This window comes from Chaetodon trifascialis, chromosome 12 (genome assembly GCF_039877785.1).
Source record: "Chaetodon trifascialis isolate fChaTrf1 chromosome 12, fChaTrf1.hap1, whole genome shotgun sequence".
Lineage (NCBI taxonomy): Eukaryota > Metazoa > Chordata > Actinopteri > Chaetodontiformes > Chaetodontidae > Chaetodon > Chaetodon trifascialis.
In genome coordinates, this window is record NC_092067.1 from 13,532,671 (window position 1) to 13,554,326 (window position 21,656).

At 38.9% G+C, this 21,656-nt stretch overlaps 1 protein-coding gene across 6 annotated transcripts; it reads left to right on the plus strand.

The window, feature by feature from the left end:
* Positions 1–4,439: 4,439 nt before the first annotated feature.
* LOC139339907 (muscleblind-like protein 2a) lies at positions 4,440–21,253 on the plus strand. Of its 6 annotated transcripts, none has more exons than XM_070975348.1 (10): positions 4,440–4,701; positions 8,253–8,946; positions 11,866–12,030; positions 12,124–12,321; positions 12,402–12,650; positions 14,692–14,745; positions 15,107–15,263; positions 15,703–15,738; positions 16,446–16,540; positions 17,557–21,253. In XM_070975348.1, exons 2-10 carry the CDS (start codon positions 8,773–8,775, stop codon positions 17,569–17,571), a joined length of 1,143 nt encoding a protein of 380 aa, XP_070831449.1. In that variant the 5' UTR covers positions 4,440–4,701; positions 8,253–8,772; the 3' UTR covers positions 17,572–21,253. The 6 variants fall into 6 exon arrangements, with proteins under 6 accessions (XP_070831449.1, XP_070831451.1, XP_070831452.1 ...); XM_070975350.1 differs by having other exon boundaries at positions 16,488–16,540; positions 17,557–19,087; XM_070975351.1 differs by lacking the exon at positions 14,692–14,745.
* The last annotated feature ends 403 nt before the right edge of the window (positions 21,254–21,656 follow it).

A 21,656-nucleotide genomic window follows, 5' to 3' on the forward strand; every position in this document is an offset into this window, starting at 1 on the left:
AGTGTGAAATGTAACAATCACACTTTCACAATTTCATGGTTAAAATAAAGTGTCTCTTAAGTTCACTTGGTGTTTTCAATATCGCTCTGCTTCTACTGACACAGAACCTTCTGCTTCCCCTCAGGTTGTACAGTACGGATGGCCAGCTCAGCATTTCAGCCAGTCATTTTCCACCCAGATGGTATGACTGTCTTATCTTTGACGTTTAACCGTAGGAAGTGTGTAATGACTTGAAAAATACAGTGTCGCTAGAAAACGGTGCTCTGCTTCCTGAGTTTTAACAGTCAGCACAAAATCTGGTGCCTAAGACCAAACGCTGGTACGCAGAAGTGGGTCTTAAAACGTTTAGAATGAATATCGTTAACAACAGTGATTACACATAACACTTCAACTTCATTCAGATGGGGAGAAAAACAGGATAAGATAATCCTTTGTTAATCCCACAGTGGGGAAATTTGCAGTGTTACAGCAGCAAAGGGGATAGTGCAATGGGAAGAGGCATCAGTGTAAAAAGCAAGACATGATGTTCATAATAAGTCAAACAAGGCAGCGGTTGAGAATCTGGAACAGCAAGAATTCACCTGTTTTTTACTATTCAATAAAATAACAAAACAAAACTAATCGCATCTACTGTAAAATAATCTTAGAATCACAATAATGCCAGAACAAATTCTGAACCCCAAAGACGGAGCTGACCAGGTGGAAGTCTTTTTCTTAGATCCACAGTTAGATCAGAGAAATGTACAACCCTGAACAATGAAGCATATTGATCCTCATATTAACACGCAGGTCATTTATCCACCAGCACCTCAGTGAGCACAGGATGTGATGCAGCTTGCCTCAGGCCTCACTATTGGGTTTCTGAACCAAACACGTTGGACAATTTGTCAAATTATTCATTAGAGAAGACTGACATCTACAGGCCATATGGTAGAATTGCTTTTTTTCTTGTCTCCCCTGATCATTTTACAGACATTTATTCTTATAAACACATGAGGAACCTCCAGTTTTCCTGTTGACATTTCTTTACTGACTGGATTGAATGGAAGAAGAAATGAGCCTGTCTCCCATTCAAGTACATTTATTTCTCACACACATCACAAACATTGGTTCTGCACTGCCTTTTACAGATTATTTCCATTAGATGGGAGTGTTGCTCTCAACAAAAACAACAGTTCACTGATGTGCTTTACATTTTCTGTAAACACTCACATAATTCAAATATTCAAAAGCAAAGGACAGCAGAAAACCTATGGTCATATGTGTGATTTTATTTTGAAAGACACAAACTTTAAACTGGATGTGCCTGAAGGAAACTAGATTAACTTCTGTTTAACAACTGGTACAGAAACCAACATTAATTATGAATGAATGTAGAATCCACAGTACATTGTAGGCAGTATTTAAAAAATCCTGGAAAGTCTTGTTAAAGTTTCCTATGACATACAATCTTGTCAAACAATAGTTGATAACTAGCAGCTTCTTCCTGACCATCTTCTGCAGTTAATGCTGAATGTGATTGTTTGTTAACTGACACAGTTTAGTTCAACTGAAGAAGTGCATGTTAAGTCAGAATATGACACCTGCCAAAGCCACACAGTGATGCCAAGTGATATTAAAGGAGTGAACTGAAGTAAATAACAAAGTATGTGAATAGCAAACAGGGCTAAGGTCAAAAAGAGTATGTATGAAAGCCCGGGTTGCTGCATTCTCTTTGTTCTTACTGCTGACTCACTTTGACAGTGACATTTTCCTCAAAGGGAGCATTATGGTGACCTTTCCCTGTGGCACTTCATGCCACAGCTCCAGTCTGTTGAACAGATCTGTCAGTGTGACAGATCGCATAAATCTCGCCTGTTGCCTCAAGAAGCCAGGAGAAGCATAAAAGGGGGAATCAATCAATTAGTCAGAACTGGTGTGTGGAAGTCATGGAATGGGAAAAATGTCACATTCGCCGCTGCTTTCCTTTTTTTTAAGCACATTTCTGCATAATTTGATTAAACCCCAGCTGCCGAACACAAAGTCACAACATTTTGTAATTGCTAAATTAATCTTCTAAATGACCAATGTATTAGTCATTTCTTCCCTGAATAAATGTCTCAGAACAGAGACATGCCACTCAGCAGTCAAAACTAATTATTTTGTGTGTTGCTTTCACATTCCTCTGGCAAACAGCAAGGCAGAGGCGCTCCTCACACCATCCTCAGCACACTGAAATTGCTATTACTGCCACTACCACTACTGCTGGAGGGCCTGGGTACACAGCTGATTTCTATTGGCACAGTCATCTGAAAGGCAGAGGGTACAACGAACACCATACATTTTGCAAAACTGGTCATACATTATCTTTTGATGACTTCAGCCTTCCAGCTTCAGCTCATCAGATTTACCACAGGGTGTAGCCTCCTCAACTTCACTGTGGTCAGCAGTCAAATTGGCCCATTTTAATCCGATGACAGCGGAAAAATGATAACATTTTTGACCGCAGGTTGCTCAGCTAGTCCAGATCCAGTTATCTGCAGCTGAGGTGAGAACAACTTCAGTGACATACAGACGAGGATGTGAAAAATAGTGAAGCCAACACATTCAACAAGCCTAATTCTGCCCAGACAAGTTGAGTGAATTAATATTTAGAAACAGTAATACCCTAATTAGGCCTAAACAATTATTGATTTACTTTTTATGTCCTCCATCGTGTCTGCTTAGAAAAATTCTGGATCTCCGATAAATATGGCCGAGGACCCCTGCCATACCTCATGTTATGACCAGGCTACAATATGTTATTTTGAAATACACATTCTACTGATCACTAATTCGTGTGTGACGTTGAATATACAGTGTAGCTGGAGATGATTCACAGTGATCCTAGTCCTGAATGAATGTGGTTTTAATGTGGCTGATTTCTCTATTGTCATCATGGCTGTCATGACAGCTGTTGAACAGAGCGCTGTGTGTTGAGTTCACACATTAACGTCACTCTGGAGAATTCACTATTGGCTCCTTTATCATGCTACAACAAGAGTAAATGTAGTTGTAATAATATGTCAGAGTCACAGATAAATATGAGTTTATTAACTAATTAAATATTATTTTGTTATCAGGAATTATGTCTAAGCTAAATAAGAATTAAAAAACACAGAAAATTGCTGCAGTTCTATGTTGAGAAAGAAAACATTTTTGTGGTCAGCATAACACTGCTGGTCATGTTGTAATGATGTGGTTTTTGTTCTGTAATGTGAACACAAATGATTTATTTTAGTGAACAAGAAACTGACTACATATCATATGGACATAGAAATATTGAGTACATATTCTTATAAGTAAATAAGAGGGAATGTATTGCTCGACAGCTACAATCAGTTCTGCCAAATAATGCACTGGCACATTTATTTGATCGACTTGACAGAGTGAATTTGACACCCGACATTCATCTTTCTATATTTAAAAAAGAAGAGTAAGATAAAAGACATGATACATAGAAAGGAATAAAATAAACAATAGCCATTTAGTTTGAGAAATGTAGGCTATATAGGCTACTAGCCATCGTGCATCGGACAGAGGCTGGGACATATTTAACTTGCAGTGATCTCATTTCTTTATTTCTCACTAACAGCATATAAAAGAAAATGTTCTTCCACTGCGTCCTGCTAGACTCACTCAAAGGCGCCACCTAATGGTGGAAGCTGTGCAGCACAGTCACAGACACTGCGTACGTGGTAGCCTACTGTGAACATTGCAGCCTATAAAGAGATATTACGTCACTAGGTTTGGAATATAAACATTGTCTGCATTTAAAGAATAAGGATGTAATTGCAAATTGACCTGTTAGCTGAGTTAATTGAATTGCAGGAAGAAAAAAAAATATATTGTAGGGTCTCTTTTAAATAGTAACAGTTAAGAGAAGGAAATACCAAAACAAGATAAGAATTAATTAACCTCACACATGTAGGCTATTTGTAGGCTCACTGTGTATAGATAGGTCTTTTTTTTTTTAGATTTGATACGGAACTCTGAAGAACACGTGGTCTGTTTCATTACATTGCAGATTTCTGAGCAGAATTTTGATTATACACTATCTTTGCCAAATTGACATTGATATATTTCGTTAATTAGATGACATATTTGTGTGTTCTCATAAACTAATCCAGAAAAACTCACATGGTTTTATTGCTGTTCCCTTGGTAACAAGCAAACCCTTGCCCTTTTAGCCTACTGGCATTCGTGTGGATCGTACCAATTTTTTGGTCATGGGGGATGTTAGAAAATATGTTGTTGAATTACATCATTTTGCCAATCATTTGTTTCCTTTAAAATCAACTTAATACATCAATTGTGTTGATAAAACACGATATTTGTTGCTCATTATTTTAAACGCTGTATAAGTAATTATCGATAGTCTTCAGGCCGCTCAACCCACCCCTGTAACCCCTTATCACGTTATACCGACGATCGTACAGTAAGCTGTCAAAAGCTTGTTGCTTAAATCTGTGCAGTGCCACAAAGTAACGAGGAAATGAGGTCGGATACATGGACGAAATAACAAGCTACACTTCTACGAACAGAGCTAGAATTAAATGTGCTGTCGAAAAGACATTTCGGGAGCACTTGACATCTTGTTTTCGTTAGTTCAGCCGGACTGCCGTGTCGTTCGTCCCAGCTGGTGCGTGATCCTCTTGGAAGCGGTCCATCCGTGATGGTGAGGTAAGTTAAGCAGGTGCTCCTCGCGGCTAATAGTGTGGCTAACGTTAGCTAATAAATGTTAACGTTAATGTCATAACGTCAGCCGCGTGACAGCTGCGTCTTCAGGTTGCTAGCTCAATATTTGTGATTAGCTAGCTATAGTAGCCGAGGATGAGAATGCAAATCACAGACTTAACCGTAGCGTTAGCCTCGAAGTACCAAACTGTGCAAGTGTAACAGTGTGGTGCTAGACGGTGTCAGCAAGCTAGCTGTCATTGTAGCGGTAAGTTATTGTATTTTGTGCTGTTTGTTCGTTGCGTTTTGAAGTTGAATAAATATAACTGTACAAACAGTAATGTAGTATGGGTGGGACTTCCATTGTCAGACATGCAGAATTCACAGTTCCGCTTTCGGAAATTATGGTCAACAACCCTTCAAGTTAATGGCTTTAAGCTGAATTACAACTGTACACGGTGATTTTAGCTGTGTTTTGAATCTGCTTAGAAGTAGTGTTACAGACGTGTGCATCCCCTCACCCTTATTACTGCTCTGAGGAATTTTGCATGAATACACTGAAATCTGAAATAAACATATACCCGCTGTTCAAACTAGAACTGGGTTTTTACCAACAATACTTACAATGTACTTGACATCACTATCCTACAACACAAAGTAAGCTGTGTAACACGAGGTTAACATCTGTGCTGATTTAAATAAAAATACTGAAAATGTTTTAAATGTTAGTACTGATTAAGTAGTGGCAGAGTTTTAAATGAACTGCTACTGTAGGGCCAAGCAATTCATCATACTGCTATGTCATCATGTTTTGCTGCAGTAGCATTTTCTATTATACACAGCAACCCTGGTAATCAATTTTGAGAGTTTATCTTGTCAATCTTGTGAGCTGTCATGCTGGATTTCACATGAAAGTCCTGTTTTGTGAGAAGTGAGTAAGGAGTTGCAGATCAGAAGCACCATAAGGGGGAATTTTCGGAAAGGATTGTTATATTACCACATATTTGAAAGAGCTCCGATGTGCTCTGATATCAATATTCAAATTCCAATCTGAAAAGTAAAGAAATCAAGGTGAAAACCTGGCTTATTAAGTAGCTGTACTGTAGATGACCCAAAATTGCATCAGAAATATACTCAGGCTGTTAGAGATATGACCAACCTGCAAATAATGCAATAGGGAGCTCATGGCATAGGCCTGCATTTACAGTAACTGAACTAAATGACTATGAAAAGCATGTTCAGGACATGCATAGATGATGTGCATGATCATTGGTGTAGACGGTTTGTACAGTGTGAGTAGGCATATCATTTCTTTACAGTCATCATTGCAGTAATAAATTCCTGAGATAAGATTAAATGTTGAATTTAGTATTCTCTAAGTAATCAAATTTTATTCACAGATAGAGGGTCAACTGCCAGTTGTCTCTTGCTTCAAGCTTTGCAGCCAGCTTTCACACAGTGCTTCAGCTTCTGGCTTTCTATTGGCCAATTTCTGACTGGGAGGGTCTTCCTAGAGGCTGGCACTCAGGCAGGAAGGGGGTGGCTGGAAATGTTTCAGCCGGAGTTGGACAGACAGTCTGTTTTTACTGTTGTGAAGATAAAATCTTTGGTCACTCCATCCGAGGAACAGAGAGGGGGATTAAAGCTGTTGTTGTGATCGTTATCTTAACAAGTTAGCCACCCAGAAGTTGTATCTCTAATCTCGGTGGGGAACAGAAGTTCTTTAGTGCTGCATGAAGCGAGAGAGGTAGGTTTTCTTGCTCCGTTTCCTGACTTGCGTCCAAAGGAATTTGCTGCAGTGTGCTGTGGGATAGCATGCAGTAAAGCTGAAAGGTGGTTACCGTAAAGGAACTCGGTGTTCAAATGCAGAGTTTACTCTGAATTTGAGCCGTTTTATTCTTTATGTATTCTGTGTTACTGTGTTACTTTTCAACGGTACGGATTTATTCAGCTCACGAGTTAACCACCTTTTCTGCCTGCTCAGCAACTTCCTGTGCTTTTTACCACTTAGTGTACTGGTCTGACTATCCTATCCTCCGTTTGACTCCCAATGTGATGTGTGTTTGTCTTGCTTTCCTTGTATTCTGTATGTGCTTTGGTGGGCCAAGAGTCAGCATATCTGACGGCTAATTTGGCACCTAGTGCTTGCGTAATCGTACATTGTTAACAATAGAGAGTAACGGTGTGATGGAAAATATGTTATAGTGAGAATTTATTTCAGTGAAAGGTGTGATTAATGAAATATAGTTGTAATTGGCAGTGTGTTGTAGTGGATACAGATCAGCAAAATGTGTTATAAATCTAACTTGTATCTTCTAGTTCTATGGATTTGAGCTTTGGAAATGTTCAGACTTTGTTATTGATTGATTGATTACCATGACACCAACCAGCTACACATCCCAGACTGGCACAACAGCTTTGACTCTGTGTTTGTAACATGCTTACGTGTTTATTGAGGAAGAGAGAAATCAATTGCAAAATGTGCAGATATAATATTGCATATACAATGACCATTACAACGTGTATGAAACTTAGAATAGTCTGTTGAAATAATGAACATCTGTATGCTCTGCTAACTAGTTACCATTAGCAACATTAGGATTGAAAAACATCTAGGGGTTCATCTGGTGACGTGTGTGCAGACAGGGCAGAAAAAAAAGGCAGAATAAGGAATTATCTTGGAGTAAAGAACAAAATTGCAAACTTAAGTGGAATGGTTCAGTTACCCAAGGAGGAAATATATATAAATAGTGGTCAGAGCACTGCATTTTAATCATGTAAATGAAATGCGTCCGATTTACCCACAAACTAGTAGTGAAAAAGTATCTTGCTGAAGGTAAACAGACTTTGCTAATACATGTTTATGGTTTATTTAATGAGAAATACAAGAGTTTATCAGGCTATGTGATCAATGCCCTGCTGATCCATTTAAAGGACCAGTGCGTAGGATTTAGTCGCATATAGTAGTGAGGTGTGTGACTTGATGACAGCTATTAATTCAGGCTTGATAGATCTAATCTAACAGTTATTTTCTCCATTAATCAGTTAATTGTTTAGTCCACAAAACTGTCTGAAAGTAGTGAAACTGTTCCATCACAATTTCCAAGAGCCCAAATCTTCAGATGTTTTGTACAACCAAAAGTACAAAATCCAAAGCGACTCTGTTTAAAAGAGACAAAAGCAGCAAATGCTCACATTTCAGAAGGGGGAATGACTGGACTTTTTGTTTAAAAAATGACTTAAATGATTAGTCTCTTGAGAGTCTGACATGACTAAATATAACTTGACTAATTACTCAAGATCACATTTGTTATTGTTTGGCCTAATCTGCTTTCTGCTGTAAACTGCAAAAGAACCAGATGACTCTGGAGAATGAACGGTCTCCAGAGAATAGAGGGAATTACGTGACTTGCCATGAGCGTTCAAAAATAATTAATGGTGGCTCTAAATATGCCAGCTGTAGACTAATGGTAACACAATTATAATGTTGTTTATATGGATACAATTTCAATAATATGCTTGTTTTGTTGTTGTTGTTGTTGTTTTTTGTCTTTCAGATCACAAGCAGATAGTGCCTTTTAGAGGATACCCCCAACTTGAAGTTGGAACGTGGACATTGCCAGCTTTTGCTTTCTGTAAGGCCAGACTCGGGCAACAGCACCGGATACCTCAGCTGCAAGCCCTTTGCCACCACTTTGCACAATGTCAGCACCTAAACAAATAAAATAGAGCCATAACAAGAGAGGGCAGAGAATACTGACCGGAGAATGTATGACTAAAGTGACAAATTGAACTGACTAAAGTGAAAAACACTTTTGGGCACCATCATTTGTGGAATATACACTTGAACGTGTCTCAGAAAAAGTAAAACAACATCTCCAGTTGTTTCTTTTTGATGTGGCGTTTCACAGTCATTGACCAGCCATCTGATCTTTCTGCTCCAGCTAATGGAGAACTCACCAGGTTGTTTTAAAAGAGGACTTTGTACATAGAGCCAACCTACGGCTTTTGGTGTATGAGGCACATGACAATAAGATTGATTTTTAAAACTCACATTTATGATTATAACCTTTGGACATGGCGTTGAACATTTCTTCAGTCAGAGACACAAAATGGCTAACTCTGGAAGTCTGTCGACAGTTCCAGCGAGGAAACTGTTCACGTAGTGATGAGGAATGCAAATTTGCTCATCCACCAAAGAGCTGCCAAGTTGAAAATGGGAGAGTTATTGCCTGCTTTGACTCACTGAAGGTAAGAAATATTGTGCACACTGTATCATCTGTGACACCTTAATGATCCTTCACTTAATATAAGAAGATGTTGTCCTTGTATGGAGGAGTAAGGAACTTTAAAAATGAAATGATGAATGTATTTTCCATGCTGTTATCCTTGACCCTGAGTGAATGGTTTCACTATTGTTTTGCGCCAGATCTCCCCCTCTTCCTCCCCTGTGAGGAGGGAAATGATCTACTGCTATCAATGTCCAGTTTAAAGTCTTTATCCCGTGTGATGGTGAAATCTCAAATGAAGTCTCTGCCTTTATTGACAAGCCCCAACATCCAGCTTCATGCAGAAATATGTCAAACCACAGAGCAAAAGCTTTGTCTTCCATTATGTAGAGCTCCAGTGTTTTGAAACCATGGAGTAAAATACCTGTCAGATGCTACTGTCATCACTTACCTAATGTAGACTATAAAAATTCTGCCAGCCGATTGGATTATAGCCAGTTTATTCTCCTGTTTGCTCAGTTGCCCTGAATGAGACCAGGCCTGCCTTAATCCACTCTCACACATTCACTCTCACACCACAATACAGCTTTGCCCCCAGGATTATTCTCATGTTGAGTCATCATCTTATCTCCTGACTGTAGGCAGTTTATACACTGCTTGTCCGGGCTGAAGGCCGGACAAGCTGACTGGAGCGTTTATTGATTGATCTTGAATGTTGTTAAATAGATTATGAAGTAGAAGTAATGAGCTCAGGCTGAAGGGATTGTACCCGGTCATTAAACACGTTAATCATGGGAGGGGTCAGGTAGTTGCTTTATCTTCCGTTCAAGTGTTTAAATCTTTAGCTCTAAACCTCCTTTCTGTGGTGACGAACTCAAACATCCTCAGAAATCAGGATTAAAATGCTTTCAGGAATAACCCTCCTACACATGCTGGAATTCAATCAGTATTGATGAAAATCATATGTTATAGAATAAAATTATCAATATTGTCATCATTGATTCATATTTTTAAACTAGTCGTGAACTGATCAGTGTAGCTCTTAACAAATCTTTTTCCAATGAATATTCACCAATATATCATATTTTTTTAAACTCTAAAATATCAATATTGGTCTCCACCTCAAACATCCTGTCCCAGTGGGGCTGCACTCAGCAGAGTTCATATGTGAGTCAGTCAGACAGACATTACTGTACTTGCTGTCTAACTCCCCTTGTCACTAGAAACTGAGTGATTTTGCTATTTAATGAACACAGTTCATACTACACATGAGATGGATCACTAATCGTTAAATTTGCTGCATTTTGGCAACAAAACAATAAGCAATAGAGCAGTTGGATAAAACAGAGATGTTTACTCATTATTGGGACTAAGTGAGTCGATCAGAATAAATATCAAACCTTGTTTTTTTTTTTTTTAAGAACGACGTCTTGACCTAGAATTACAGTCTGTTGCTAGGATGGAAATAGCAGGTCAGCTAGCAAACACACCGTTGTTGCAGTCATGTGATGATGTCACAGCTCTTCTTTATGAATAGGCTTTTGTCTGAAGAGTTAGTACATATCTGTTACCACCCTGGCTTCTGGTGTAAGGTCAGTTCAGTAGCTGCTACTTGCCATCAACCTTTATTTATTAAAAACCAAATATATCTAGCCTTCCAAATTATACTTTCCAGACAAATTCTTAGCAGTTTTGGCTCGCCACCCATGTGATTTTTCAGTCTTGTGACTGGGAAGTAACAGATGAAAACAAGTGCTGTCCAAGTATCTCTACCCATTTGTCAATAACACCTGACAAAGATAACTTTATTATCCAGAAGAATGTGCCCATGCTTTGGTAACTAGTATGTCATGACTTCTATTAAAGCAGTTGAGAGTCTAGTTGATACACAAATCTAACTTGAGCTGTTTGCTGTGACTAACTCTCACAACTGTGTTTTGTTAGAAGACGTCTCTCAGATTGCAGAAAATACTCTCTGTAAACTACAAAGAAGCTAAATACTGTCAAGAATGGTCACTGGGTCAACTCATCTTTGGGTTTGGCTAAGCTCTCCATTGGTGAGGCGTTTGAACCTTCAGGCCAACTTAACACTCAATACATATTTTCATTTCGTACTTTCAAGCAACTGTAAAGTAGGAAGTTGGACAAAGTTGTATAACAATCAGACATTTCAAGGGGGTGAAGACTCTCTGTGGGCACTGCATTTCCTCATAGCTATACACAGACTCATGAAACAGTGGTGACAGTTACACCTACATATTCACTGAAAATAATTAATAGAAATCTCTTGGGAGTAATGCAAATGAGGTGAAATTAGTTAACTTGATTGAAGGATTTGAATATACGGGGCAGAGGAAGGTAACCTCTCATTAGGCTAATACAGATGCTTGATTGACAGAAAGTGTGTTGGTAGGTTCATTTTAAAGTCTAAAAGGATATAATAATACTCAAGCTTAATAACCAGACTGATGAAATATAAAGCAAATCACCACTGGATTCCCACAGCTGGCGAGCTCAGGGGCGTCTTACACAGCCAGTCAGCTTTTCCGCACAATCTCTCATGATAGCTACTTTATAGTCATAAAGCGAGCACTGTGAATTGATATTTGACTGATCTTCATCTAAGTAATGCTCCTTACAGCCCTGTCCATTGTGTACTTATATTGGATGATTCTGCAGCACATCATCTACAGCCAAAGCTAATGTTCAGGTCCAGTGTGGGAAATGGTGTTTCCTTTATGTAAGCAAGGTAATAGGTAGAGTAGCATCAAGGTGATGGATGGTTGTGTAACACAACTGACTTTTATGCTAGTGGAGGAAGTTTGCATCACATTTTAGACCAATAATTAAAGCCACTGTGTTGAAATTAAAAAGGTTTTCTCCCTAGTTTCAAAGAACAAATCAAATTTAAAGTGTTCTTCATGTGTTTCTCTGAATACAGGGTCGATGCTCAAGAGAAAACTGCAAGTATCTTCATCCACCTTCACACTTAAAAACCCAGTTAGAGATAAATGGGCGCAACAATCTCATCCAGCAGAAGACAGCAGCAGCCGTGCTGGCCCAGCAGATGCAGCTTATGATCCCAGGATCCAGTCTGCAGCCGGTGGTAAGGTCCTCGTGGGAACTTCTTTTTTTGTTGTGCCACCTGTCTCACTTCTAATAACGTCTTTCCTCACAGCCAACGTTTCCTGTCATGCAGGGACTTGGCACAAATACTGGTCTTTGTTATGGTTCATACATGACACCGTTGAGCCACGGAATGAGCCTCGTCCCCACAGACAACCTCCCCAGCACCCCGGTTCTTGTTCCTGGGAGTCCACCTATCACAGTGCAGAGCTCCTCTTCCTCTTCTTCTTCTTCTCCCTCACAGAAGCTGCAGCGTACAGACAAACTAGAGGTACATCTGCGGGTTGATATAATGTGGCTACATGCTGAAAGCTGAACTCCTCTCACTTGGTTTATAATTGCCCCTCTCAGGTGTGCCGCGAGTTTCAGCGGGGAAGCTGCGCAAGAGGGGAGACAGACTGCCGCTTCGCTCACCCCAGTGACAGTCCAATGATTGACACCACTGATAACACTGTCACTGTTTGCATGGACTACATCAAGAGTCGCTGCTCCAGGGAGAAGTGCAAGTATTTTCACCCGCCTGCACACTTGCAGGCCAAAATCAAATCCAGTCAACAGCAAGTCAATCAGACAGCCGTGGCAGCCCAGGCCGCAGCCATGGTAAGACACAGCCTTATCCTTCTGACTGCTGAGGAGGGTTTTAGTCTGCACACAACACATTATCCTGCCACTAACATGGTAGATTTTTGCTGTAATTGTGATTGCCATGACATCACTGAATGTGGAGCACTGTATATTTGTATACTATTAGCACATTTAATGAAGTGGTGTAGCATATTCCCTTAAAATTTACCTGAAGTGTTGAACAAAGTGGATTCACTATTAACCCCTGGAACCCAACTCGAAGTTTAAGTCCAAGTTAGTGATTTCTAAGACCAGGGGGTTTGATGCTGCTTCTTTTTTTAGGCTTTTATTTGTTTACATTTTGGTAAATTTGAGGCAAGTTCTTGCGTTCTGCTTTCTAAGCAGATTCATGGACATTTATTTGCGATTGTAGATAATGATGTCCCTGGGATTTCACTAGCAGATCTCATGAGGCGTGCCATTTTTGACATAAAAAGTCAGCAGGCCAAACTACAACAACCAACTTCCTGTTGTTTTTCAAACACCAGCATGCACCTGTCCCTTTCACCTCATGCAGTATATTTGCTTCATATCTCTCTGCCTCACAGTTTCAAAAACCTCTCTTGGACAAATACATTTCAGGTTGTATTCACATACACATCTGAGGAGTTTTGTAAATATATAAATGAAAAATCTGCACTTTGGCCGTTTCTCTGATGATAATTAAGAACAAATGCGTATTTTAATCCTGTGTTTAGAAACAGCACAGATGTAAATGGATCCTTTACGACAAACATTACAGAGAAGCATGAAATGAGATGAGATTAGATTTATGGCAGTTGTTATCAAGGGTTAGTCTTTGTATTAAAAGATATGCCAATCACATTGAGAGTGCAGGTCCTTATCTTGGCTTTTGAGTTTTTGTAATGGAGCTTTGCTTTTTACTAACATCCCTGGCCTTTAAACAGGGCCCATTTGAGAAAACATACATTTGGTATGTTGGCACATGCACCCAATATAAATACATGCTTGACAAAATGCATAAAAGAGCACAATAATCTGTTATGTTCTCAGGATCCCCTTCATAATTTCACACATTTAAAAACTCTTGGTTCTGTCTCAGTTTTAACATTACCTTACTTTACTTAAGTTACTTGAAATGTAATGCATTTTCAGCTCTCTCACTTACACATAAATTCTGAATAGAATATAAAAAAAATACTATATTAGCTTTGCTCTGAAGCCAGTGGTGCCTCAGTGGTGAAATGTGCTTCCTGTCCTCCATGCCCCCTATAGACCATCTCCGTCACTTTTCATGTACTTCATCTTTTTATAGATACCTACATTTACATTATATTTTTGTTGTGTGAGATTTAGGTTGCATTGTAAGCTCACCAAAGCAATTATATGTACAGTGTACAGCACAAGTAGAGGAGGCATCCCACCAAAGGCCTCAGTATGAATGTAGTAAATGGAGCTCCACATTCTGTGCTTAATGACATTGGACACACAGTTATCAAAGCTGTTTCTTTGTGATGCTGCCTAAGGCTAGCTCTCACCTTTCATTTACCAATGAAGTGTGCAGTGCTTGATGTGCATTACATTTTTTTATCCCTTCCTGAAAGCTGTAAAATCAATGAATGTATTCCAAAGTGATAAAGTGTGCATAGTTGCACTGATTGCATCATGGTAGCGGTAGTGTTCTGATTACAATTAACAAACACTGATCAAGTAATGTTATCATTATGATTGATACACACTGTAAATAGTATACAAGAATGTGCCCAATCATTGTAAATCTGTGTTGCCAAAGCTATTGATTAACTATACATGTTGACCTACTAATGAAGGAATCTTTACTTAGTGTGTCCTTTAATCAGTTATTTTGGTTACTGTGCATGCATATTGTGTTTTATGTGGTATACTACATTCAGATTATTTTGTTTTGTTTTCCCCTTCTCACCTATCCACAATGCTGTCCCCCATGATGCACCTCTGCTTGCTGTTACCTGTATGTTAATACGCTTGAATCCCATTGGCCCACTGCCATCATGTGCTCGCTGCCTGCTATTAAAAGACTCAGTCGACTGCCAAAGCAATGAAGCGATCCCTCGAGGCAACTGTAGACCTGGTATTTTCACCTTTTGCTTTGGTTGTAGCTATTAATTGTATTGTAATAACATTTAATTTTTTTCATTGTGGTTTAAAGCTTCTCCAAGTGTCATATACAGTAGTCTTTGTGTACAGTCACCATCAGTATCTTTAAGTGCTTAATTTGTGAGATATTTTAAAATTTCTGGTGATACATTATTCCATTCATGTTTGTATCCTAAAACCGTGCTGATTTTTCCACTATGTGATATGTCACCTTTATTGTTTAGTCATGTTTGTCGTTTTTTATTGTTATTTTTTTTGTAAGAATACTAAATATTAAGTGAGAACGGAACTTTGGGAAGTTTGGGTGTGTCATGTCTCCTCTTGTTGCTTTTCAGGCCTTTCCCCACAGTGTCCTACAACCCCTACCAAAGAGACCAGCTCTTGAGAAGAGCAGCTGGGCCAGCTCTCTCCTCAGCCCCAGTTTTTTGCACTATCAACAGGCTCTGGCCAACACACAGCTGCAGCAGCCCACTGCTGCATTTTATCCCACAGGTGAGCCTCTAAGCTTGTTGTGGATTCAAAGCTAAACAGACACTCTTTTCCTTTTTTTAGAAACATTTTGACATGTCATTTCAAGAAAACCACAGATGTAATTAGCAACCTTGGCAATGGCTGCATTCCATGTATAGTGGGTTCAAGTGTCTCAGTCAGCCGTGACAGTGTGACAGTGAGCCAGAATGAGCAATACCAGGACCCTGAAACTGAAGCAGCTAAATTCAACTTTGTAACCTAAAACTAGGTGTTTTGTCTGTTTGCCTTGAACTCGTAAATATATGTTGTGTTTCTCAGCTGAATTAAATCTGCATATTTGTTAAATCTACACTGTCTCAACACTATGCTTATATGCTTACTACACCAAAGATGTATGGATGTGGACTCACGTGTCAGTCACACTAAAAGACGGTCTCTCTTTCTCTTCACACACACACAGGTTCTGTCTTGTGCATGACTCCTGCAAACAGCGTTGGTAGGTCCCTTCCTTCTTTCTTATAAACTCTCATAATAAGGTGAAGCTTTCATGTTAATCTGGATTTCTTCTTATTCGCGCACAGATAGCAATAATCGGGAACCCACATGAAAACCACATCTTAAAATGTTTTATTAGGAATTTTACCGTTTTTATTCTGTAAATATTTTTTCTTTGCTTTTGTTTTTTTAATTGCCATATCTTGTGATTTATATGTACTAGTAATAATCCTTTTTCAAACACACTTTAGGTAGTCAAACACAATATAATAATGTAAGCATTTTGGCGGATTTTGTTGTAGAATTGAAGTGCACCATGGATCAGGAAATTGACCTGCATCCCTGAGATTCAATGTCAACTCTTCAGTGTTTGTACTCTTAAATGTTTTCGGTCATTAAAACTCCACAGATATCTTATAAAAATACTGTGATCTTGTCTGGTGGCATTGCTGTACATGCCATCTCTTTTGAGATGTCAACGTTATGGACAGATTTCCTAATTTTATCTCTTATCAGCCCTCCTTTTATGTTCTCCCTGCTGTCTCGCTTTGCTGTGTGATCACATGCCATCTGCTGGTCTAACTCAATGATGGCTTTCTGCTGATGTCATTTTGTATTTGCCTGGCTAGAGAGAGAACAACATTGCTATGGTTACCATAATGCTCCACCTCCCTTTTCATTGCTTTCATGGTTCCCTTCCTGAAAAAGTCCCCATGATGTACAGTGCTACGCCTGCTACTGTCTCTGCAGCCACTTCTCCCGCCACAAGTGTCCCCTACGCAGCAACAGCACCAGCCAATCAGGTTTGCTCCTTTTTAAAGCTTTCTGTCAAATCCTTAAGCTCTGAATAAGTGCTTCATCTTTTAAATCAGGGGAGTTGCTTCATCAGCATAGCATCGCCCTGCTTGCATTGCCTCTCATTAAGCTTCACCTACCTGTAGACCTTCAGTAGAACTAGGTTGCATCTCACCCCTTTCTGTTATGACAGACATCACTTATTCAGAGGTCTTCCATCTGCAAATAGTGTCGTTGCATATATTCTTTATTGCATGTTTTTTGCCTTGTTCAATGTCAGCGTCTGTTTCAATACTTAATGCGCAGTCATAATGCTCTCTGAAGTGAAAGCTGGGGTGCTTGTCATATTGGTTATATTAATTAGTTAATGTTTGAATTCATTGGATTATTTCCATCTCTGAAAACACACTGTTCTGATCAGGGTTTCATGTTTACACATGAGACTTTGTAATGAGCTCTCTTTCAGGGGTGGCAACATTAAGCTGTGTGGGTGTGTGTCAGATTTGTATTATTTATTTTTTCTCAGCTGCCCAGACTAAAACATTTGGTGGTTTTGATGTGTGGAGGTTGTAGGAGTCGATGTGAAATATATGTGGAAATATAATGTTCTTCACTTTGTTAATTTGTTCAACATTTGTTCCATATGCATAGTGTCATATGCACATATCCAAAACTACCCACTGGTGGGTCCATCTCTACAAACGCATGTTGCATAGCTGAGGGTTACTCAAGAATTTGCTTTAAACTGCAGTAGAGGTATCCGACATCATACAATGCTGATTATTTTAGGCAGGACTCTGAGAAGATGTGTATCATAATCTGATGTCATGAACTGTGGAAGGTGTTCTTGTTAGTTAAAGAGCTACAGTCAGAGGAAATAGACCAATATCAAGAGTTTAGGGGGTTAAGGTGTTCATTTGCAATAATAATTCTTGATGAGCTCTTGACAACATTTGACATTAACATTTGGTCCAACTATATTTCCGTTCCACAGCTAAGTGACTGTCTTTTTTCCCTGAAACAGATCATCCTCAAGTAACCACCAGGAACAGAAGTCAGTGCCATGTTGCTGCTGTTAAAGACCCCAAACAACTGCTCTGTAAATACTCTGTTAACACCACACACCACCTACAACGAGCTGCATGCTGATAACGTCGCTGATGAAAAGGGTGTGGACATTACTCTGATCCCTCATAACAAATTACATAGCTCGATTACTAGGATTATACTATGTTAGAGAAGTGTCACAGAAGATTATTGTATGTGCACGCCTTTGCACCTGCATTAACATGCAGCCTCAGTTATGTGCATAATATCGTGGTTTCATTTCCTGACGCAGTTCTTACAGGTTAAGAGGTGCATTTAGCCTCATGATGAGCTGAAATGCAATAATGTCTCCAGTTCACATAATAAAAATTCACTTTTCTGAACAAATTCAACCAGAAAACACACATGCAGTGTAGATACAGTAGTAAAACTTTAATACTAACTGATGTGGAAACAAATGTTGCTCACTGACAGTTTAAATCATGTATATATGACAAGTAGAAGTGATGAGCATAACGGATCTAATCTGAGAGAAGTTTTCAGTGTGTTGACAGTATGTGTTAATACCAGGTGTAAAGGGGTTCTATGTTGGAGGTTGTTAAAATATTTTTCCTTCACGAGTGTGTTCTGTAAACTAAGAGAATGTTTTTCACATTAATGATTGTTTATTTAGTGCCAGATTTCATGATTTCAAACAAACTAGTAAAAAGCACTTATTTTAACTTTAAGCTCCACGTTGTAAAAATTATGGAAGTTCATAATTGTCACCCGCAGAGAGTAGGATCAGTGCTCCACCCCCTGGTGTGCCTTTGCATTGCACATACAGTATGTTTGCTGAGAGAAAATACTGTATGATCCATTTGCTGCACAGACCTTTTTTTCTTGAAGGCAGTGAAGCAACAGTTCAAAGTGTTAAATTTCCCCTCTTCTTTTGGATTTTCTGTCTCAGTGATGATCGAGTTGTTGGAGCCTCTTTCACATCTGGGGCCAGTTTCACAAAGATAGACTTTGACAGTTGCTCAGGTCAGATAGCCAGCTGAAAATTCAGCGAGGAGTGAAGCAATACAGAAAACGTCCAGTAGGATAAAATCTGAAAACAGCGCAGACCTGTAGCAGAGATGTGGCAGAATTCAGTAATTCTGCTAACTTGTCAGGCAGGTTCAGGACAGTTTCCTTAAACAAACAAAAATGACTGATGATGTCATCCCTCCTGTGTATTTCCCACAGGCTATTTCTGTCTCCCACCCCACAACATTGTTAAAATTTTAAGAAATGTTCTCCTCTTTTTGGTCATTTGATGCCACTAGTCAGCAGTGGAAACACCTTAGTTCTGGGTTTTTAGTCTTAAAATAATTCTGTCTTTTAGTCTCACTTGTATCAGACTAATCTAAGAGCAAAATGAAGACTGCAGACCAGTCGGACTCATCTTTGTGAAACGGGCCCTAGGTCACTGAAGATACAGCAAACCATGTTTTTCAGAAGAGCCTCCACAGGCATGGACGTTAACTAAAAAAAAAAAAAAAGGCGTGGAATAACTACTGCTCATATTCAAACTTAACTTCTTGTATGCCTCAAAGGGTTGAGCTGAGTAGTGCGTGAACTGTCAGTCTTAATGTTACAGTCAGTTGTCAGTACTGTATTATTTGAATGTTACAAGTGCCTAAAGAATTGTGCGGATGAGGATATCCATGCATATTTAAAAGGCTTCGTGTGGAAAAGTCACTCAATTAAATCCACTTTACTTAAGTCGCATCCAGAAAGACACGTTTTGCAGTGTATGTCAGTGCATTGGTGTCTAGTGTAGTCCTGTTTAGATTTAGTATTTCAATTCATTTCCGCTGATGCTCAAAGCTGTATGTGTACGATGTGTAAGAGTTGATATCCAGCTTAATTTTCCTTTGTTTCTCTTTTAAGAAGATCACGTAGGTTATGACAGTGTTTCATAGTTACTTTTATCCAAATACTTTATGAAGTAGAATTTAAGTTTAAGTCTCTGTTTGAACCTTGCAGCGGACAGAGTGGGCATTGTGTCTGGTTGTACTGAGAACAAAACAGATGTTAAAAGCAGTTTCGTACGTCATGTTCATGTAAGTTTTTGTTCCCTGTTTTGCAAACAGTGTGTGCAAATGTCAACCTTTCCTTTAATGTTCCCCATGTCTTTTTAAGTGACTAATATAGGGTTGTTGTTTTTTTTTAATTATGAGAACATACACTTGTGTGTGATTAACGCAGACAAATCCACCAAGACATATTGCATTTGTTCACATTTTTTTTCACTTTTATTGGATGGAATATAAGGAGTATACTTGCATACTTTACTAGTTTAACATTAGAAAAGAACACTTTTAAAATGTATTCTATTTTATGATGAATGTAATTTATTAAGCTTACTTTAGTTGTGCGCGAGGTTCCTCAAAGGGCCTCAGTCTCTTGTTTTAGCCTATGAGAAGCCGTCTTGTGTTCGGGGATCGAATGTTGGCGCAAAGCGAAGCTTAAGACATTTCATCCTTGTCACTGCCTTGTCACCTGTAAGGGACAATGAACTGTATGAGCAAGGCCATAGAATTGCTTTTATGTGCAAAAGTGCATTGTACAGGCCACATTGTATGAAAAAGCAACCCTCGGAATAGTGTAGTAATAGTTTGTCATTGGATTGTTTTGACGTGTTGCTGAGGCAATCTGAAGTTGCAGTGATAAAAACTGTATTTTTGTAGGTGATGAAATTGTTTTTCCTCCTCACGATAACACATTAGATTGTACTGTCAGATATTTGACTTTATTATGCCATGGTGTGAAACACTGTAAGTGATCCGGTGCATAAACATATACTTTGACATGTGATTTTTGTGTTTTATATGATTTCCATTGCATGTTACATCTTGCAGCCAAAATATAAACCCCCCCCCTTCAGAGAATCCAGCCTGCTGAGCCCTAAACTCTTGCAAACACGTCTGGAGTTGATGGCTCAGCGGCTTTTATTGTCTCTTCAAAATATGATTGCTTTCAAATTTAGATTATCAGATATTCGTCAGTTTTTCCCTTATTTATTTCACCTGCAGATAAAAGGCATGTAACCGAATGTTTGCTTCACCTTCTGGCAAAAAGCTTGAATGTCATGGATACATCTGCACATGTAGGCTGTTTGAGATTTTGATCGCCCAGTCAAAAAGAGATGGACAGGAAGAATGTTTGTTCTGACTGACTGATGGAAACATTTCTCTGAAGCACTTTCTCAACAGTCAGATGGCTGAGAAGATGTGCTGCTTTTTGTGAACTTTGCCTTATCTTTGATCTATCGATAAGTTTGTATTTGTTCAGTAATGACAAGTTCCATACTGTCTCATAAATAAAATACATTTCACTGAGCTTGTCTGTGAAATTACTGCTACATGAGGTTTTTAGTTTGAAGCCAGAACGATAGTTTGTAAAATAAGCCCACACACTATCTGGAGAAAAGGCTTAATGTTGATGCTCTTCAATTAGATCACACCTCCAAGTATGCCAGTGCCATTTGGTTCAATCCTGGCCTGAATATAAACTTTTGTTCGTCTTTTTAAAAAAATATTTGTGAAAATTATTTTATTTGTGCAAAAGCACTTCATGTGGATAGTTCCTGTAAATTCAAAATTGTGTGAAATCTAATATTGCAAATAAATAAATGTTGAGTAAATGCCACGCTGTGAGCTCTGTTGTTTGATTTTGCACTGTACATTTATTTAGGGTCATTTTAATGTCATTATAAGACCCTGACATCAAGGATTAGCTTTATGGAGTTTTATGGATTCTGTGAGACATTTGATCCAAAATAATGATGAACTGATGCAGCCTGCGCTGTCAGAGATCAATAAATCATTTTGTATCTCTAGACTTAATACACTTGAGCAGTTTTGTTGAAAGAAAAAAACAACAGCACTCTCAAATCTGGACAGCGCTAACAAAATGCAGCGTTACCATAGCAACAGCATCCGGTGCATTTTCCTCCTCTTGGATACACATCCCCGAGCTGCCCCTGTGATTGGACGAGCTCTCTTTTGATGTCACAGGGGCAACCGAATGATGGGAATTTTAACACATGAA